General features: G+C 38.0%; 1 protein-coding gene across 3 annotated transcripts in view; it reads right to left on the bottom strand.

Moving 5' to 3' along the window:
* The window catches only part of TRAPPC8 (trafficking protein particle complex subunit 8), a 148,706-nt gene extending 127,730 nt beyond the window's left edge, over positions 1-20,976 (bottom strand). Inside the window, exons 1-3 of one of the 3 annotated variants that reach the window (XM_056823847.1) lie at positions 20,457-20,594; positions 19,089-19,222; positions 2-196 (exon numbers count right to left, since the gene is read on the bottom strand). In XM_056823847.1, the coding sequence (XP_056679825.1) occupies positions 2-191 (190 nt within the window). In that variant the 5' untranslated portion in view covers positions 192-196; positions 19,089-19,222; positions 20,457-20,594. Of the gene's footprint in view, position 1; positions 197-19,088; positions 19,223-20,456 lie in introns of all 3 variants that reach the window. The other 2 variants (XM_056823846.1, XM_056823845.1) reach the window with 2 other exon arrangements.
* Positions 20,977-22,224: the final 1,248 nt, after the last annotated feature.

Raw genomic sequence — 22,224 nt, forward strand, 5'->3', positions numbered from 1 at the left:
CCACTGATGTTAAGATCATAATCTCCAGCTGTAATCACATTAGCTACTAATCCTTCTGCAGGTTGGCTGATAGACACTACATCACTCAAATGTTTCCGAATAGCTCCAGGTAGAGGTGGCTGGGTGACAATGTTGCTTACTGATATTTTCAAGTTTTTAATTATGTGAAGCTGATTATTAGGATCTCTCATATGAACTATATGAAAAAATAAAAATAAAAATTGCTTTAAAAGTGTGTGCAAAGCTCAATGTTTTTGCTTAAAATTACATCAAAACTAATATCTCACAAAATAAAGTACTCAAACTTAAAATGAAATGTCCAAATAGGATCTTCTTGGGCATTATTCTGAATATTTGTTATACTAAAAATAGCCTGGTTAAAATGAGAGTAGTTCAAATATTTTGTATTTTGATTTACTGTCAGAAGGGGAAAAGGTTGTTTGGTTTTGGTTTTTAAAAACTGGGTTTTTCTATCTCCCCCCAGTCTGAAAATACATAGGGCTACAAATAGCCCAATTCTACTATTGATCAGAACCTGAGCAAAACTCAAGTTTCAGAGTGGGCCAGACAGCCCCTCCTTAAGCAACCTGATGTGACCAATCAATTACCACATTCATGTTGAACAGGATGGAGAGATAGACAAAAGACATAACCCGCAAGAGATTCAGTAGCCTCAACCTCCCTGGCGGCTGGGATTACAGTAACAATGTGCTAACAAGTTACTTTAAATTTACCATCAAGAATAAAGGATCAGGGGGGCAGCTGGGTAGCTCAGTGGATTGAGAGCTAGCCCTAGGGACGGGAGGTCCTAGGTTCAAATCTGGCCTCAGACACTTCCCAGCTGTGTGACCCTGGGCAAGTCACTTGACCCCCATTGCCTAGCCCTTGCCTTCTGCCTTGGAGCCAATACACAGTATTGACCCCAGGACAGAAGGTAAGGGTTTAAAAAAAAAGAATAAAGGATCAGTAGATCAGCTTGGGGAACTGGGTTATGAGAACTCATTTCATCAAAACATTATAATCCATTTGGTAGATAAATCCTATCCTGCAGCACCTCACATCTAAGTAACCTTTGAAAGGTCCCACTGCTAGTGGAAGGATTTGATTCTATCTACTACATTTCTCTGCATATATTTTCTACAGATCCTCTTAAATTTTTCAACTGAAGCACTTGGTTTTTTGATATGTAATAAGGAAATTTTGGGCGGGAAAACTATCATTTCACATTTCTGACATTTACTCTCCTGATCATTAGGGACATATGACATAAATGTCTTTTTCTCATTTTTATCGTTAAGTTGTTGTTTTGTTGTTTTTTTAAGAATTGAGCATTTATTTTTTCTCCCTCTCACCTCTCTCTGCCTAATGAAAAGAAATACAGAGTGTACAGCTTGGTGGCTCACTGGATTAAGAGCCAGGCCTAGAGTTAGGAAAGATCTTGAGTTCAAAGTTGATGACCTCAGTCACTCTCTAGCTATATGATCCTGGGCAAGTTACTTAACCTCCATTGCCTAGCCCTTGCTGCCCTTCTGCCTTGGAATCAATACACAGTGTGGACTCTAAGATGGAAGGCAAGAGTTTTTTTGAAAAGAAAGAAAAGAAATACAGAATCTCTGCATCATATAAACCTAGTTTAAAAAAGGGGGGAGAGGGGGCACCAAGGGGGACTGACAGAGCCAAGACAGCAGAGAAGGTATATATACACATATCTTATCACTACCAAATTACTCTCCAAAAAACTATGATATAAAGTCTCAGAATGAATTCTGTTGCAGCATAACCCACAAAAGTCCATCATGATAAAGTAATTTTTCAGCTCAAAACAACTTAAAAAGCCAGCAGGAGAGATCTAGTGCATAAGCTTAGAGATGTAGTACAACACAGCAGACCACATAGGCCACAGGCTCTAGATACAGCTGTAAGAAGAAAGCATAAGCTCTGAGTCTCAGATGATAAAGCTGGGGCGGGGGAGGTGTTGGTCAAACAACTGATCAAAAGTAGATTACAAGGTCCCCTTTGCTGGCTCTAGGTGTAAGGTTCTTGTCTACATTGTCCATAAACAGAACCAGGTCACAATCCAGGGACCCAATCTCAGGTTGAGGCAGAAAACTAGCATAATACACCAGCACTTGCAGCCACAGGGGAAAATGGGTCCTTGGTCACAGCTCTAAGGCAGAAAAGAGTGCTTGAAATTACTCCCAGATCAGAGCACAGGCCAGGAGAATATTAAACACACCTCTCCTTACATTATACCACCTTGGAAGAACTGAAAGCAGATAGATCCCCAGAATCAGTTCTGAAAGTAGCTGCATGAAGAACCTGAAACTTGGAGCAGTGCTCCCTTCACAACAGGTACAAAAGTCCAACTTTTACAATTTATAATTTTTTTTAAAAAAGGCTGAAAAATGAGGAAGCAACAAAAAAAGAAACTCAACATAGAAAGCTATTTAGATGACAAGAAAAACCAAATCTCAAACTCAGAAGTCAACCAAGTCAACACTGCTGCATCATAAGCCCCCAAGAGATTCTGACATTACATGATTACTCTATTGCAAATATTAATAATAAGTAAATAGGTTTTGAACAATGATAAATGTATAACCCAGTGGAATTGCTCCTCAGCTCCAGGAGGGGGGAGGAAAGAAGAGAGGGAAAGAACATGAATCATGTAACTATGGGAAAATATTCTAAATAAATTATCTTAAAAGTTTTTTAAAAGCCTCCAAGAAAATTATTGATTATTCTTAAGCTCCAAAAGAATTAAGGTACTCAAAAATGATTTTGAAAATCAAATAAGAAAGGAAGAAGAAAAATGGGGAAAAGAAATGTGAGTGATTAAAAAATCATGAAAAAAAGTCAACAGCTTGGTAAAGGGGGTCCAAAAAATTACTGAAGAAATTAATATATTAAAAATAAGATTAAGCCAATTGGTAAAAGAGGAACAAAAATCCAATGAGGAGAAGAATTTCTTAAAAAGCAGAAATATCCAAAAGGAAAAAAAAATATGCAAAAATGCACTGAAGAGAAGAACTTCTTAAAAGGCAGAATTGACCATATGAAAAAATAGTACAAAGATTCATCAAGGAAAAGAATTCTTTAAAAAGCTGAATTGGCCAAAATGGAAAAGGAGCTACAAAATCTCAGCAAGAAAATCATGCCTTCAAATTTAGAACCCGGCAATAATGTAATCAAAAACAAAGTCAAACATATCAAAAAAACATAAGAAATGCACAATAGCTCATTGGAAAAACAAGTGAACTGAAACATAAATTAAGAGAGAAAATCTAAGAATTATTGGACTACCTGAAAACCATGATCAAACAAAAGAACTTAAACATTATCTTCAAGAAATCATCAAGGAAAATTGCCCCAATATTCTAGAATCAGAGGGCAAAAAAGAAATTGAAATAATATAAGTCACCTCCCAAAAGATATCCCAAAAGGATGATTCCCAGGAATATTATAGCCAAATTCCAGAACTCCCGGTCCAAGAAGAAAATATGGCAAATATTAAAAAAGAAACAATTTAAATATCATGACACCATAGTCAAGACAACAAAAGAATTAATAGCTTGCTATATATTAAAGGATCATAGGACCTGGAATATGATATTGCAAAGAGCAAAAAGGGGCTAAAAATTAAAACCAAGAATCACCCAGCAAAACTGAGCATAAAATTGGGGAGGGGGGGACGGGAATGGGTATTCAATGAAATAGGGGACTTTCAAATATTCCTGATGAAAAGACCAGACCCGAATGGAAAATATGACTCTCAAATACAAAACTCAAGAGAAACATAAAAAGTAAAAAGTAAAGAGAAATCAAAAGATATTCAATAACTCTAAATGTTCATCCTAGTGCAAAGATCATGTAAAACCCAGTGAAATTGCTCTTCGACTATGGGAAGGGGAGGGATGGAAAGAATATGATTCTTGTAACCAAGGAATAATGTTCTAAATTGACTAAATAAAATAAAATTAAAAAAAGAAACCAAAAAAAATTAAAACCATAGATATTAGCAACACACACACAAAAAGACATTCAATAAGGGTAAACTGTACATCCCTAAATGGGGAGAGGATTCCAGAACTCCTAAGAGCTTTGTAATTATTAGGGCAGTTAGAAAAAGTATACAGGCAGAGGGTAAGGGTGCAAAGTGAATATAATGGGAAACTATGGAATAAAATCAAATTACAACATGAGAAAGAAGAAAGCATTGGGAGGAGGGGGAAGGGAAAAATAAAATGGGGCAAATTACTGCACATAAAAGAGGCATGAAAAAGCTTTACAGTGGAGGGAAAGATTAGAGGGGTGGGGAAGGGAGCATGTGAACCTTACTCTCATTGGAACTGGCTCAATGAAGAGAACATACATACACAATCAATTGGGTATAGAAAGCAATCTTACCCTACAGCATAGGTGGAGAGGAAGGAGGTAAGAAAAGGAGGGGTAGGACTGATAGAAAAAAAGAAGGCAAATTGGAGAAAGCAGTTGTGGGAAACTAAATAGAGGAGAAATAGGATGAAGAGTAATATACAGTCATCATAATGTTACAAAAATTTTTTACAAATCTCTCTCATAAGAGTTCCATTTGGTTGAATATATAAAAATATAAGTCATTCCCCAATTGATAAATGGTCAAAGAATATGAATAGGCAAAGTTCTCAAAGTAATTAAAGCTTTCTATAATCATGCAAAAAAAATGCTCTAGGTCACTATTGGAGAGATACAAATTAAAACAGCTCTGAGCTACCATCCCACATCAATCAGACAGGCTATTATGACAGAAAAGAAAAATTAAAAAAACTTGGAAGGTTACATGGGAAAACTGAGACATTAATGCTCCATTGGGGGAGTTATGAACTGATTCAATCATTCTGGAGAGTAATTTGGACCCATGTCCAAAGGGCTATAAAATAGTACATACCCTTTGATCCAGCAATACCATTAATGGGTTTGTATTCCAAAGAAATAAAAAAACAAAAGGGGAAGGACCTATATGTTCAAAAATACTTAAAGCAGCTCTTTTTGAAGGGGCCAAGAATTGGGAAATGAAGGATTACCCATCAACTGGGGAATGGCTGAGTATATTATAATATGTGATTTTAACGGGATACTAAGGTGCTATAATAAACGACAAGGAGGAAGAACTCAGGAAAAACACATAAAGACTTATAGAAACTGAAGCAGAATGAAATTAAGCAGAACTAGGAATACTACACAATAAACAACTATGAACAACAGCTATATAATGATGCAAAAGAATCCCAAAAGATTCATGATAAAAAAAATATCATCTCCCAGAGAATAAGAACTGATAAAGAATGACTCCAGACCAAAGCAAACTTTTTTTCAATTTTTCTTTTTGTTTCCTGCCACAAGGGATTAATATGGAAAAAAAGTTTCACAATAATTGCACATGTAAAATCTATGAGATTGCATAAGATCTCAAAAGGGGTGGGGGCAGGGGTTGAAGAGAGGGAGGGAATTTGAAACTCAGTATTCTTTGAAAAATGTTGAAACAGTTTTTAGACATAATTGGGAAAAAGTAAAATAAAATTTAATTTAAATTAAAAAAAATACCTTTCCTAGTACTAACACCATAAATTAATTCAAGTACTATTAATGGATAAAACCCCTTCTAAAATATTGATCTCGATATAGGGTATTTTCCCTAGCTACTAAATTTCTGAGGCAGAATTCAAACAGAAGTCCTCCTTACTCTAAGTCCATGTCTCTCTCCACTATGCCTTGCTCCCTAGGCAACATGAGGATAAGAGGCAGACTTTGAAGAGGCAAACTGACTTGTTTCAGACCACAGAGTGGAAGAGCAGAACCTGAACTGAAGTTCTTTGATGCCAAATCCAATATTCCTTCCACAGCAGTTTTTTTTGTTTTGTTTTTTAAATACTAAGTATTGGTTCTAAGGCAAAAAGAGAAGGGCTAGACAATAAGTGGCTTGCCCAGGATTACAAAGCTAGGAAGTATCTGAGACCTGATTTGAATTCAGGACCTCCTATCTCTAGCCTGGCTCTCTATCCACTAAGTCACCTAGCTGCCACCCCTTTCCAAAGCCTCCCCCCCCCCTTACCTTCCACCTTAGAATCAATACTATATTTTGGTTCCAAGGCAAAAGAGCAATAAGAACAAGTAAGGGGGTCACATGATTTGGCAAGGGGTCACGTGATTTGCCCAGGGTCACACAGCTAGGAAGTATCTGAAGCCAGATTTGAATCTAGGACTTCCTATCTCTAGACCTGGCTCTCAATCCACTGAGCCTGACCTACCCAGCTGCTCCCTCCACAGCCTTTTAAAAATAGATAAGCACCACTAGCAGATTGGTCAATATGACAGTAAAGGATAATAATAAATGTTGGTGGGGAAGTGGCAAAGTTGGGGCATTAATGCATTGCTGGTGGAGTTGTAAATTGATCCAACCATTCTGGAAGGCAATTTGGAATTCTGTCCAAAGGGAAGAATGCCTGTCCTTTGATCCAGTAATCTCACTACTAGATTTGTATCCCAAAGAGAAAATTTAAAAAGAGCTGTACAAAAATATTTATAGCCACACTATTTGTGGTGGCAAAAAATTGGAAAATGAGAGGATGTCCCTCAATTGGGGAACGGCTGAACAAATTGTGGTATATAATGGTGATGGAATACTATTGTGCTGTAAGGAGTGGTAACTGGAGGATTTCAACATGAACTGAAGAACCTCCATGAACTGTGTACAGAGTGAAATGAGGAGAACCAAGAAAACATTGTACACAAAGGCTGAAACATTGTGGAACTATCCAATGTAATGGACTTTGCCACTAGTAGCAATGCAATGATCCAGGATAATCCCAAGGGACTCATGAGAAAGAATGCGATCCACATCAAGAGAAAACTGTGAGAATAGAAATGCAGAAGGAAAACATATGACTTATGATTCAGGGTTTTGCTTTTAAAAGATTGCTCTATTACAAAAATGAATAATATGGAAATAGGTATCAAGTGACAACATTCATATAGCCCAGTGGAAATGCTTGTCAGTTGGGGGGTGGGGAACTAAATGAATCATGTAAACATGAAAAAAAATATTTTTAAAAATAAAAATTTATAAATTAAATTTAAAAATAAAAATAGACCAGCAGTGTGAAGCATAAGACTCACTGAATCCCAGAATTTACTAGCTATGTGGTTTTACCCAGGGAAACTAACATTCCTGGGTCTCAATTTCATCATCAGTATAATGAAAAAGTTTAATAAGTTTACTCTAGACTCTTTTTTGTTCCTTAGGTTCTGAGAAAATGATATATCACATTGGGAGGGAGAGGGGAAGAATTGAGTCTAAAACTAAAAGATACTTGATTGAAAGTGATTGAAAGTATGCAAGGTAAAGCAATCCTGAGATTGTTTTGCTTTTTAGAATCAGAAAACAGCACAATTATATAAACACAAAAATTGAACAAAGAAAAATCTGCAAATGGCTTATTATGGCCCAAGTCACATGTTCCTCAAGTTTGGGGAATCTATCTCAGTGTTATTCCTTAAGTATTAAGCAACTCTTGGGAAACTTCTTCTGGGCCCAAAAGGCTCCAAAAAGACAATGCAGTCTAATGTTATACCATCCAGCTGTGAATTCAGATGGAAACTGCTGCTGGACATCGTTTTCCCACCTTTCAATATCACTAAGCCCTCTTGTCATAAAAGTCCCAACCAATTCCCTTCCAAGCATTAAGTGTATGTGGTAAATCTTAGTGGAAACTAGAGCTATCTCAAGAACAATGTCTCATAAATTAGTAAGATCTCAAATTTTTCTATCAATAAATAAATAATAGGGGACAACTAGGTGGCTCAGTAGATTGAGAAACAGAGCTAAAGATGGGAGGTTCTGAGTTCAAATCTGAACTCAGATCCTTCCTAGCTGTGTGACCCTCGACAAGTCACTTAACCCCTATAATCTAGCCCTTACCACTCTTCTTCCTTAGAACCAATATTTAGCATTGATTCTAAGACAGAAGTTAAGGGCTTAAAAATAAATAAAGAATAATCCTCATCTATCCTTCATCTTAAACCTTTCTTTAGTATCAATATTTCATAACAACACTCATCCAGCTGTAAATCCTAAAAATGAACTCTAGAAACTATAAAATTTGTTCCTCACTGTCTTAATAACAGAAATTAAATCTAGACAACAGATTTCCTGCAATTTTTTTCTCACTCTATTGTTATTCTACATCTTTCCCAAAATTTCACAGGCAATAAATAACATTACATAAAACATGGAGAAATCCAGTTAATATCATTCTTCATAGGAGACTTTTTTTTTCATGTAGTAAATAGGGATATGTAAAGTAGGAGAGGTTTATTAGCTTGTAAGATTTTATCCTTTACTGCATTTACCATATTCTTCAGATTTAATTTCAGTGCTTTTACCAGGATTGTCTTTCAGCTTCTACTTTATCTTAGTAAATGAAATCTAAGTAACAAAATTCCTAAATGGATTTAAGATGAGATTAATTTTTAGAGCCAAAAGTCACCTTAAGAAATACACTAGTCCAGCTTCATAATTTTCAGTTTTTATTTAAATCCTTACCTTCTGTCTTAGAATCAATACTGTATACTGGTTCCAAGGCAGAAGAGTGGTAAGGGCTAGGCAATGGGTGTTAAGTGACTTGCCCAGGGTCAAATAACCAGTAAGTGTCTAAACCTAGGACCCTGGCTCTCAACCACTGAGCCAACCAGCTGCACCCCAGCTTCATAATTTTCAGATGAGGAAACAAGACCCTGAAAGGTTAAGTCATTTGTATATAAGTGATTAATGAGAAGAGCCTAAGTCTGACTCCTATTCTCTAGCTATCTTTCTACTAAACCGTTCTCCTAAAAGGCACAAATCATAGCATAATTAAGGACTGGGAGCAGAATATCAATTTCAAACAATCCTTTTCTCACATTAGGGAACTCAGAATATGAGTTAATTGGTTAATTTTTAGGCTACTTTTAAAAATAATATTTGTATTGTCTATTTTCATGAGTCTGTTCTGATGAAGCCCTGCAAAAATAAGCTATTATTGAAAATGATTGTGTTTTTCCCTAAATGAGATCTTCCAAGATATAGAGTAATAGATGAACCAAGACACTGAATTTTTCTCTATTTTTTCCCTAATTTATGCTCTTATTTCCATGTGATCTATAAAAGTCTCCCTGAAATGTTCTCCATCTTGCTCCTCTCTCCCATCTCCACGAATACCTCCAAAACACTTCTTTAAACACTTATAGTATCAGTCTCCTGCCCAACTACCTACAATGATCTCTCCACTCCAACTAGGGTTTTTAAATCTAAAGTTCATATTTTGGCATTTAATGTCCTCTACAATCTGGATCTGCTTTCCCTGTCAAACCTTATTTCTATTATTTCCCAAAAAGTACCTCTCTACTCTAGCTAGAGAAGTCTGCTTTAACCACTATCTAAACATTCCATTGTATTCCTATGATCCTAGCCTTTTGCCACTATGCCTTCAAAGTTTTTCTTCCTCTTTTCTACCCATCCAAATTCTGTCTTTTAAAATGCAGGTCACTAAGTCTATCACAAAGAATTCCACATAATCAAAGAGCAAATATTCATTAAGCTACTAATATGTGTCAGGCACTGGACTAGGGGCTAAAGATACAAATACAAAAAATGAAGCACAACTCAAATAGAGTTTACATTCTAATGGAGAGACAATAAGTATATATAAATATATAGCATAAATATAAAGTTAATAAGTACAAATATATAATAATGATAGCATTTATAAAGTACTTTCAGATTTGCAAAGCAATTTACATAGATCATCTCATTTGGTACTCACAATAACTCTGTGAAGCTGCTATTATTATCTTCATATTACAAATGAAGAAACTGAGGCTCATGAAGGTTAAGTAACTGGCCTTAGATCAATTATAATTGTCTGTAGCTTGATTTGCACTCAAATCTTCCTGAATCCAAGGCTAGTACTCTTTCTGCTGTAGCACTTAGATGACACACATATAGATAGACACACACACACACAAACACACACACACACACACACACACACACACACACACGGAGTTTGGGAAAGGCAGCACTAACAATTGGTAGAGGAGGGGATAAGACAAAGCTTTATGTACAATATGGTACCTAAGTTGTATCTTAAAATTATGTGGAACCATGTAAAGCAGAAGGGGAGAAATGCATCCAAAACATGGGAGTCAGTGAGACAGTGTCAAATATGAGGAACATAGAAAGAGCTGGTTTGGCTGACTCACGGATTACAAAGGGGAATAATGTTCAATAAAGCCATAAAAATATGTGTGTGTTGGGGGGGGTTGTTTAGGAACTTAAAAGCTAAACACATGAGCTTATATTTTATCCTTCAGATAAGAAGCCTGAAGTTGGTTAGTGGGGGAGTCACATGGTCAGATCTGTGCTTAAGTACTATGGCAGCAGGGTTAAACATGACTAGAATGATGAGAGATTTGATTAGGTAGTTATGGTATTAACCTAGGTAAGATAAAAGCCTAAACTAAGGTAGGCTTTAAAAGTGGAGAGAATAGATCCACAGGGAAAGATATTGTGAAAGTAGAAACATCAAGATTTAGCAGTTGGTTGAATATGCAGGATGAAGAAGAGTGAAGTATCTAGGAAAATGCTGAAATAAGGATACTGAGAAACTGGAAAAATGTTCATGGCTATGACATAAATAAGATAGTTTGAAAGAAGAGAGAATTTAGGCAAAAAAGAAGTCAAGTTCAGTTTGACATGTTGAGTTTAAGTTATCTCTAGGACATCTAATTTTAAAAAGTCCAAAAGGCAACTGGAACAAAATTTCAGCAGAGAAACTGGATTTGAGGACTGAAAGATACAAGAATTGTTCCAATCTGGCAGAATGCCATGGCTAGAAATGAAGAAGTTTGGCCAATGAATGAATAGTTTGGAGAAATATAAGATTTTCATTTTGGACATGTTGAGTTGATGAGTCATCCAATGTCTAGCAGGCAGCTAATATAGGAAAAATACCTGAGTAAGACACTGAAGTAGGCAGGAGAGACGTTAGGGCTAGATACATAGATTTAGGAGTCACTTATATAAAGATGTTGAACCCAAGGGAGTAGCTGAGATCATTAAAGTATAGAATGTAGAGAGAGAAGATTCAAGGAGTCTTGGTGGATGGGAGGAGAAAGCAGACAGTGAGAAACAATGGTCAGTCAAATCGAAAAAACCAAAAGAGAGCACAGAATCTAAAGAAAGAGAGGTTATTGAGGAGAAGGAGGAGATCCATAAAGTTAAAAAGCTGCAGGGTCAAGAAGGATGAAGACTTGAAGGAAAAAAATCATTGAACAGAGCAGTCAAGAAAGCTTCCACAACCTTAAGAGAAAACAGTTTCCATCAAGTGGTAGGGGCATACAACTCAAATTTCTAGGAACTTAAAATGAGTGGAAGTAAGGGAATGGAGACAAGTATACGTAGTATATTCAATTTGGCTCTTATTACATGTTATCTTCCATAGTGCTATTATCAAATCTGGTGTTCCCAATAAGATTGTGAACTCTTCAAGGCAGAAAAATATACTATGTATTCTGTATTCTCATACAAACTAGTAAAATAAGAGTTAGAATGGTATATGTTCTAATCTTGCTGAAAAAGAGTCAAGTAAACAACATATATGTACTAAGACATTAGCCTTATATTCAAAGTCTTTTGGTTCCAGCCTATCTTTCCCCTTCCTCATTTCACATTACCTGTCTTACTTCTTGCCAAACTATACTAGTTGTTCAGTAAATATGACATTCCTTCTTCTATCTCAGTATCTTTGCACAAGCTAGCCCTTCAGAAAATAGTATGTAAAGTAGGAAAAGCACTGTCTGCAGCCCAAAAATGTAGGTTCAGATCTAGTCTCTGAACAGATATATGGCCTTAAGCAAGTCATTTAAGCTCTCTGGGCCTCAGATAATCTTCAGATTCCTCATCTGCAAAAAGAGGCATCTGCACTGAATGACCTCATAGGTAGTAGTAGTACCTTCCATCTTTATAACTTATGATTCTAACATCTCCACTTGTTACACTTTGTATTCACTTTGGCTACTTATATACCACTTCATTTTATCAATCAATAAGCATTTAATTTCTATACAAAGACAAGAATAAAATAATCCCTGCCCTTGAGGAGTTCCTAATTTAGTCAGAGCCTGTTCCACAAGAAAGGCTGTTCCAAGTCTTTCTTGATCCTACCATCCCCATCCACCTGGCAGTTGCTCTCTCCCTTAAGTCTCAATTCTCTCTCTCAAGTCTTCAACTCCTTACTTTTCTGAGTACATGATATTAAAAAGTACAAAGCTCATTCCCTGAAAATGAACTTTTTCATTTTTCATATTCCTAGTGCAGTGTCTTGAACATAGTTTGTACTTAACAAATATTTGCTAAATTGAATCTAAAATGGAAAGGAAGGGGAAAGAAGACATGTGGGTGGGAAAAAAAACTCCACTAATATAAGGCACTGTAATATAGTGGGAAAAGCAAATGATTTCTAGAATCAAATGACTTGGGTTCAAATGTGACCTCATGTTTTATCACTCATACTCAAGAGGTACCTATTGCAGTTTGTTGCATCTTTTTAATCACATTAAGATATGGATGAAACTTTGTTAAAGGTACAGTGAAGAGGTAAAATACTCAAAGGAGAAAACAATTTGGTATAGTAGGAAAAAAAATCTAAATTTGGAGTTAAAGGATTTAGTTCAAATCTTCATTCTGCTACTTGTAGACTGTTTCAACTGTAATCAGTCTGCCCTGGCAACTAGTTGTATGTGGATAGTTATAGAAGACAAAATTTTAAAAGTCTCCAAAGTAGTAACTGTGGAGGATGAATAGATCAGCAATTTCCTTTAACAGAAAAAGGAGAATTTGGGAAAGAAGCATATGGGTTAAAAAAATGATGTGGCCAGTTTTGAAAGTGCTTAATTTGAAATGTCTCTTCCATTTCTAACAATTTTAAGCTATAGCTAATATCACTCACTTCAAACACTATCAACTAGTTGTATCATTCCTTTTCCCAGCAGCATGCAAAAATGCCTTTAAAAACATTATTTTTTTTACAAGTTATGAATAGAGGCTGAACTTCTTCTAGGAATGTAGGGAGTTAACTTCTGCAATTACTGTCTTAAATACTTCCCTAGGGCACTAAGAGGTTAAATGACTTGCCCAAGGCCATATAGCCAGTACATATCAGACAGGAGTCTTCATTGATCAAAACTGGCTCTTTACTATGTTCTTTTCTCAAGTTACCACTAATGAAATGAAGGTTTTTTTCATTTTAATCAATCTCTACATGATTTATTTTGTAAAATTTTGTAAATAAAAATAATAAAGAAAAGGTTACAAAATGCTTTCCTTGTAGTATCATGAATCATACATTTTAATGATTATTCTCATGTTTACTGCTTAGGAACTGAGCTGTGATAATTTAAATCAATTTCCCATGGTGACAACAGTTACTAATGTTGATGCAAAGAACTCAAACTAAAGTACATCTAATTCTAAGACCCAATAGAGAGTATTCAAAATCTCATTGACTTTTCTACTAAACACAATAAAAAAAATGGGGAAAAGGAAGAAAGTCAGAGTTCGGTGTTCTATAAACAAAGCAAAAAAGGATACAACATAACAAAAATGAAAATATCTCAAATAAAATGTTAATTAAAAAAAGATTAAGCAAGCATATATTGTCTAAAGGGCACTTTAGCACTAAAATTACACCTGAAATACTGTGTCCACATTTTAGGAATAACATTGATAAACTGGACAGCATCCAATGAAGCCAAGATAATGAAATGCCTTCAGATCATGCAATATGAGGATCAGCTGAATGAACTAGGATTTTTATCCTGGAAAAAGGGGGACATGATAGTTGTGTCAAGTATTGAAGATGAATTTGACTCATCCTACTTAGCCTCAGAACTAGAAGCAATGGATAAAAGTAGCAAGGAAGCAAATTTAGATTTGCAGTAAGGAAAAACTTACTATCAATTATAACTGTTCCTTCTCTAATCCATGTCAGGCCAGTGAGTATCCCCAGGGATCTTTTCAGGGGCCTCTTTTTTTTTTTTTTAAACTCTTACCACCTTCCACCTTTGAATTAATTCTATATATTTGTTCTAAGGCAGAAGAGTGGCAAGGGCTAGGCAATAGGGGTTAAGTAATTTGCCTTGGGTCACAGCTAAGAAGTACCTGGGGCCTAGGATCTTTAGGCCTGACTCTCAATCCACTGAGCCACCTACCAGCCCCACCTCTTCTCTTGATATACTATTTCACTAGGTAAAGTCATCAACTTCCTATATTCAGTTATCATCTCTGTTGATGATGACTCTCACCAGCTTTAATCTCTTTTCTCACCTCCTGACTTACATTTCCCTGCCTATAGACATCTCAAATTAGATGTCACAAAGAAGCAATTTGTTATTTTTCCCCACAAACCATTCCCTCTTCCTAACTTTCCTATTATTGTCAAGGCTACTATCATCTTCCCAGTTACCCAAGTTCACAACCTAAGAGATATTTAACCCCTCAGTCTCTCTTACCATAACTCCCAGATCCAATTTGTTACCAAGGCCTGTTGATTTTACTTTTATTAACCGATCTAATCAACTAACAGCAATCCAGGTTACCTCATCGCAGACCACCACTCTATAAAAGACTGGCCCCTTCTCCACCCCAATGGACACCCGCAGGTTTCAAGCTCCCCACTTGATCTCCATTCCCCACCCCTCCCCATGCTACTTCTGCTGCCATCGACCTCCCATCCCCCTCTGACCCCTCTTTTCCGTCAAATAAAGCTTTGCTGTACTACTCTCAACTCTGTCTCAGTCTCCAGGCAAACACTGTCAGCCAGGTCTAACATTTATAACATTACACCAAATATAACACATAACATAACATCAAATATATTGCTTTCTCTCCTCTGATACTGTCTTCATCCTAATTCAGGGCCTTATTACCTCAGACCTAGACTACTAGAATAGTTTGCTGGGTTGATCCCCTGCTTCAAGTCTTTTCCAACTTCAATCCATCTTCCACTCTGCTGTCAATGATTTTCCTAAAGTATAGGTCCAACCAAGAGACATACCCCATCCCCATTCAATAATCTTTAGTGGCTCCATATCATCTCCAGGATCAAATATAAAGTTTTCTGTTTGGGGTTCAAAACTCTTTATAACACGCCATGTCCTTTCTAGTCCTTGTATACACACTGCCATGTATTCTCCAATCCAAGGACACTGGTCTTCTTGATGCTCCTAGAACAAAAAACTCCACTTGACTCCAGACATTTTTAATGGCTACCCCTCACCCATCCACCTAATAATTTAGAATGCTCTCCTTCCTCATATCTGTCACCTGACTTCAAGTTGTAGGTTAAAAAACTAAAACCCTTCTACTGATTTGTTTCCTATTTATCTTATAGTTTGTTTGCACAAAGTTTAAAGGGGCGGGAGGGTCTGTGTCTCTGTGTATTACACACACAAATATCAAGCAATAAAAGCAAGGCTAAGCTTTAGACAAAACTAAGAATTCCACAAGGAATAGATAGAGGGAATATCTTGTGTAAAAGGACATGTATAGGTGATGGAATGTTGTACACAAAGAATATCAAGTAGGCCAATGTGACTGGAATCTAGAGTGAATAAAAAAGAATAATATGTAGAAAGTCAAGAAAGGCAGGCTACAATCAAACTGTGAAGGACTTTAAAATACATATATGTTTGTATAAGATCAAATGGTAGGAGGAAGGCACTGAAACTTCATGAATGAGGAAATGGCATGGTCAGATGTGTGTTTTGGATATAAATATTTATCAGCCTATGGAATGCCTAGTTGGAGACATCCAATAGGCAGTTGGTGATTCAAGATTCAAGACTAGAGTTCAGAAGATAAACTAGAGCTGGAAACAGTTCTAGAAGTTGTTTTTTTAAAAACTGGGAACATCTAAATATATTTTTTGGAAGATGATAAAGATCTAGTAAGGAGAAACTGAAGCTGAAGCTATCTGACAAAAAAGTATTGGTTTGCTCATGCAAAGTTTTAAAGAAAATGAGAAGAACCAGAATAAAGGGCTCATGTAGTGAAAACAGCCTAATGAAAGAATGGTATACTTCATCTTCAGGAAAAGTAATGATGATATTAAAACAGTATTGAGTAGTTTAGAGTTCCTATCAGATGGCATCAATATTCTTAGTAAAAAAAAAAGGTTAATTCATTTGCTATGAGTGAAAAGGATTAAGATACAGTAAGGAAAGTACAAAAATATAAAATAATCACTGTGGAAAAGTAGAGAAAGTATATAGAGTCAAAACAGTTAAGTATAACTGAAAAGCAAATAGAAAAATCTCATCATGACAACAAAAATAAAAGTTAAAATCCCATTATAATAAATTCTACTGAGATACTCAAAGAGCTTTCCAGGTAAAATTATATTAGAAATAGAACTTATGAAGCAAAACTCTATGAGAGGAGAGAGGGAGGGAAGAAAAGAGGGAGATAGGGAGGAAGGGGAAAGAGAAGGATACAGGGAGAGAGGGGGGGGGAAAGAGGGAGGAGAGAGAGAATATTATTTTAGGCCAACATAAGATCCTCAACAATATAACTCTGTGATCTATCACATTAATCCACTTTTTATATTCCACATAGGATGAGGGGCAGTAAGGAACAAAGAATAATTCCAAGGCTGAAAATAGAGGTAATTGGACGGTAGTTCAGAAAGGAGGTGGATCAGGGAGTGGGGAAGGGCTGATATGAAATAATTTGAGGGAAAAAAGCATCTGCTATTGAAAGGAAGGGGAAGTATTTAAAAGACTTCCTAGGTACATCCTCCTTACAGAAAGATTAGGATTCAGAGGTTTAAAGAGGAAGAAGCATATTCAAGGCAATAGGGATTGGTAAACAGAGATGAAATATATTAGAGAATATTTTAGAGAATTTTAGAGAAAAATTTAGAGAATAACTAGCTGTCAAGTTTGAGGTGGATCATCATCTATCTCTTACCAGCCAATTGTATATTGCCAAGGTTGAATCCTGAGCTTTCTTCTCTCTCTACCTTTGCAGTAATCTCATCAGTTTCCATGGGGGAAATGTGTACACACACACACACACACACACACACACACACACACACACACACACACACACACACACGCCTAGTCCATCCTAAATCCAGTCTCCCATTGAATATTTTGAATTGAATACCCTGTACACATCTTGACTTCAACATGTCACTTACCTTTCCCCTCAAACCTACTCCTCTTCCAAACTTTCCCATTTCTGTTGAGGGCACCATCATCATTCTAGTTACCCAGGTTCCCAAACTCAGATTCATCTTCAACTCCTCACTCCTTCACCTCAATCAGTTGCCAAATTCAGATTTTCCATATACATGAAATCTCTCATATCTATCCCTTTTCACCCTACTCACATAGCCATCACTCTAGTCCCTTATTACCTCTCAAAAAAACTATTGCAATAACAGTCTAATTGATTTCCATATCTCCAGTTTCTTCTCACTCTACACCATTCTCCATATGGCTGCTAAAGTGATTTTTCTAAAGCAAGATCTGACCATGTCATTCTCATGTCAATAAATTTCAGTGATTCCCTATTATCTCTATGGTGTAACATAACACACCAGTTAGGTGATTTGGTGGATAGTGTGGACTTTAAAGTCAGGAAGGCCAACTTTAAATCCTGCCTTAGATATTTTTCCTGTATGAACCTAGGCAAATTCTTAACCTCTCTCAGCCTTAGTTTCCTCTTCTGAAACAGGAAGATAATAGCACTTAATCTCACAGAGTTGTTGTGAGGATTGAAGTAAATAAAATGTGTAAAGTCCTTTGCTAATTTTAAAGTGTATATAAATGCTAACTATTATTAAGTTGTCTTCTTCAAAGACTTGTAAGCTCCATGAGGGCAAAGACAATTTTATTTCTGGTGTTTACCCTCAGCACCTCATAGAATGGTGCCTAGCACAAGGCAAACACTTAAATCACAATCTAAAAGCATTTATTAGTTGTGTACCTGTTTCATCCCTCCCAGTAATAAGTTCCCATAGAACAGGAACTGTTGTTTTTGTCTTTATATCACCAGAACCTGACACAAAGTGAAAAAAAGAAAAAGGAGGAGAAGGGGAGAGAGGGAGAATTGAGAAGGGAAGAGAGATTTCACTCTAAAGGAATTTGACCCCTTTTTTTTGAGATTTTGTTATAAGTATATTGCTAGTAATCAGGAAATGTCACAGGAATTGGACACAAAGTTTTCCTAGGTTGGGATTGTTACAGCCTTTGTTTTGAGGAACTGAAAGATAGCACAGTATAGCAAATAAAGGGCCAGCCTTGCAATGAGGGAAAACTCTGTTCAAGTCCCATTTCTTGCAGGTATTGGCATCAAGAAAATGGGCAAATCACCCTCACTGAGGAGCCCTAGGCAACACTAAATTGCAGAAGAAAATTCAGATACCTGTTTTACTCAAGATCAGGTGAATCCAAGTCAATTAGTTCTAAGCTTAAAAAAAAAAAGGCAAGCACTTTTTAAAAACAGCTGAAGTTCAACTATTCTGCAATGAAAGTTTTAAATCTAGCAGAAGAGGGAAAAGTCCCACATACAACAAATCTTTCCACTTCCCCTTCCTAAATCTTATGTATTAAAGTAGTCAGTGTAGGGGAGGGAGGAACTAATTTGGGTTATTTTTCCCCAATTTAAGAAACGATAAAATTAGCAAACTAAAAGTGGGGAAAGTGAAGAATTGAAGGACTTTTGCTTCTTGATGTCAGAACAGTAATATTTCCAAGAGGCCAACTACAACTCAGCTCTCCTCTTATTTCCTTTCAAGTACAAGAAGCCCATAATTCAAACACATTTTACCATACTGACTCTTGCATACATCTGTGGCATACATATTATAATAGATTATTTGTTGAGGTAAATTCCTGGTAACCAAATCAATGGGCACAGCTAGCATTTGCCACCCTGGTGACAGAAAGTGTTGTTTAAAGACTGTGTTATAATAGTATTCACTGTAATAGGATTTCACATGTACCTTGTTAGTCTGTTGCAGGATGCTGGTTACATTATACCTGGAGTTGTGATCTGTAACTTCTATCCTTTAGGATTTTTTGCAACTACAATCTTGAAATTCAGTTCTTTTGGTCCTCCCAATTAAAGTACCTAAAACTGGAGAACAGATGCAGTCTCTTCAGTAAAAGAAGAGACAGCCACGGATATCCAGCTAGGCTGGATAACCAATTGTCAAATAATTATAGATCGAATTCTTAGCTACTACTACTTGGACTAGCTGGCCTTTGAGATCTCTACCAAAAAGGTGATTCTAACTTTCCTAAATAGTTTACTGAAGTCATTTATCTGCCTGAAGAGAGAAAGATGGAATAAATGCTCTTTAGGTCCCATCCAGCTCTATATTTCTAAATAACTCAGTCAATCCATGATCATCATCAATGGTTGATTTTATCTAGCTTTTCTAAAAGTGCAACCCTTTCAGGGAATTCACAAGGTCAAAACGATTTTCATAATGCTACTAGGATCGTTTAATTTGGAATGCTGTAAATATCAATAGACATGTTCTACATAAACAAAAGCTCTTGGGGGTTGGTCCTAAATAATTTTAAGAGTATAAAGGAATCCTTATACCAAAAAGTATTAGAATTGCCAACTCAACAACTGACTTGCTCTTCTTATTTATTACATGGAAGCAATTCAGTCCTGACAATCGAAAGGTTCATCACTCATGCTGGACTTCGGATAATTGCCAGGTAAAAGTTTAGAAAAATAAAGACTTCATAACAGACGTAAAGCAGTAGACTTAAAGGAGGAAGCGGACTCAGAGAGATAAATACCAAACAAACAAACAGGACAACATATAACTCGTGAAAGTTTTCTTAAATAGGAAGCTCAAGATGATACATGCCGTCTTTACCATTACCCTCTATGGCAAGCCTAACTACCAGAATTCAGAGACAAATGATGGGGTCTGAGAGCTGACAATCCCCGCCACCACCCCGGCCCCCCAATTCGTCTAGCAACTTTCCTATTCGTCTCTCAGGTGTTGTGGCTGCATTCCAACCCTCCTCCTCCTCCCTGCACAGCTGGTGACCCGCAGAGGGGAGCGATGACAGTCTGAAAGCTCTCCTCCAGAGCTCACATTTTTCCGACAGCCAGAAAGCTGACACTTCGGGACGAAGCAAAAGGGAAGAGCGTGCAGGTAAGGATGCTAAGGCAGCCGAAGAGGACTCCGAGGACCTGGAACTCCAGCCCGGCCCGTCCAGCCCGGCCCCACCTTCAACCCCCGGTAGGCCCCTAGGGGCCTCAACTTTGGGATGTAAACATCCGAGGCCCGCCTCCCCCAGGTTACCCCCATCCTGCACCTGGCCCCGTAGTCGCGGACACGTACCCTCCGAGGTGAGGCGGGAGAAGGGCTTGAGGAGCTCGGCAAAGCCGAGGTGGTTGCGGCGGGTGAGCCGCTCAGCTTCCTCGCTGCATAGAGCGGCTACGCAGGGCACGAACGAGTCTGGGATCAGCTCCTGCACCGACTGCACGCACTGAGCCATCGCGGCCGCGCCGCAGTCACCGCGGCTGACAGCGACCCCCGCGACCGCCTCCGCCCGGGCCCAGCCGGGCGGGGCCGCTCACCCGAGCCCGGAGAGAGGAAGGTACCTGCCCGGCAGCCGCCGCCGCTAGCCCAACTACCGCGACCCCTGCGTTGGTGCTGCCACCCCTCACATCCCCCACGGGGCAAGCGGGCCCCGAAAATCGCTGCTTAGTCCTCTTCCCTGCGGCCCCTCGGTCACCACCCGATTGGAGCCTCCATATTGAGGCCGAATCCTGATCGACCGGCAGTACCAGTCCCAGCAGCCCCCGCGCTCGATCCTCACGTGACTGGGTCAAAGCCGGAGGAAAGAAGTGGGAGGGGTGGACTGGGAGGGGAGCCGGAAGCTGAGTGGGGACGGAGTAGAATTAGAGCCGGGCGGGCGGGGCTGTTGTGAAGTGGGGTAGGGAAGTGAGGAAAGCAGTGTGGGCATGCGCCCTGTATCGAGGCTGTCAGTCTGAATTCGAAAGCCTAGCCTCACGAAACTCCCGGTACGGGAAAGGAGACGGTGACTAAGTTTGGGGGCGGGGCGGAGGCGGGGCTTAGCGGGAGGCGTGCACGCTCTCCTGATCCCAGCTGTCTAGTGAGCCAACGCACCAAGCTCCCTAGGAGCAGCGAGGTTCCTTCTTCTGCAGCTGTTTTGCAACTGCTTACTTTCTTTCCCAACGTCTCTGGTCCCGGCCAGTGCTTTACACTCTATCACTTGCAAAGAGTTTGACACTGAAATTGATCCAAGCTAGGAAGATTTCTGGCTTCAGCCTTTCTTAGGAGGAACTAGGGCAAGTATCCCTTTTGTGACCACTAGCGAGCAAGAATTTAAGATATTTGAATAAAATACAGGCAGGAACTGGAGCAGAGTGTGTATTTAGGCCAGTAGTGTACTCATAGGGTGATGCTCAACTTTTCTTCAATACTTTAGGAAGGTGAGGACAGCTAGGTGGCCCAGTGGATTGAAAGCCCAGCCTAGAGATGGGAAGTCCTAACTTCAAATATGCCTCAGACACTTATTAGCTGTGTGACCCTGGGCAAGTCACTTAACCCCCATTGCTTAGCCCTTACTGCTCTTCTGCCTTAGATTCTAAGACGGAAGGTAAGGGTTTAAAAAAAATAGTTTAGGAAGGTTTTAAGGCCCTAGGATGGGGCTGAGTTCTTTACCCACCCTTGTTTCCTTATAAGACTGTACTAGGTATTTACTTAATCATAGCTTCTCTTAGTCACCATTCAATAAATGTTTTGACGACTAGCAATATGCAGAGTACAGTAATAGTAGTAGACAGTATAAATCTCTGGTCTCAAAAGAGCTTCCTTTAAGAAAATTAATCCCTTGTAAAAATGCAATTCTACAAAATCAAATCATAAATGACAAGAGATTCAAGAAAGTTACTAAAAGTTTGAGGGTACCTCTCTCACAAACTCATTTGGGAGGACAGAGTAAAAAAGAGCTCAGATTAATCATTGCTCTTACTGAAGAGTAAGGATGCCATATACACAAGAAAATATAGATAGATAGATAGATAGATAGATAGATAGATAGATAGATAGATAGATAGATAGATGAATATATTTGTTAAAT

This window comes from Monodelphis domestica, chromosome 3, assembly GCF_027887165.1.
Source record: "Monodelphis domestica isolate mMonDom1 chromosome 3, mMonDom1.pri, whole genome shotgun sequence".
Classification (NCBI taxonomy): domain Eukaryota; kingdom Metazoa; phylum Chordata; class Mammalia; order Didelphimorphia; family Didelphidae; genus Monodelphis; species Monodelphis domestica.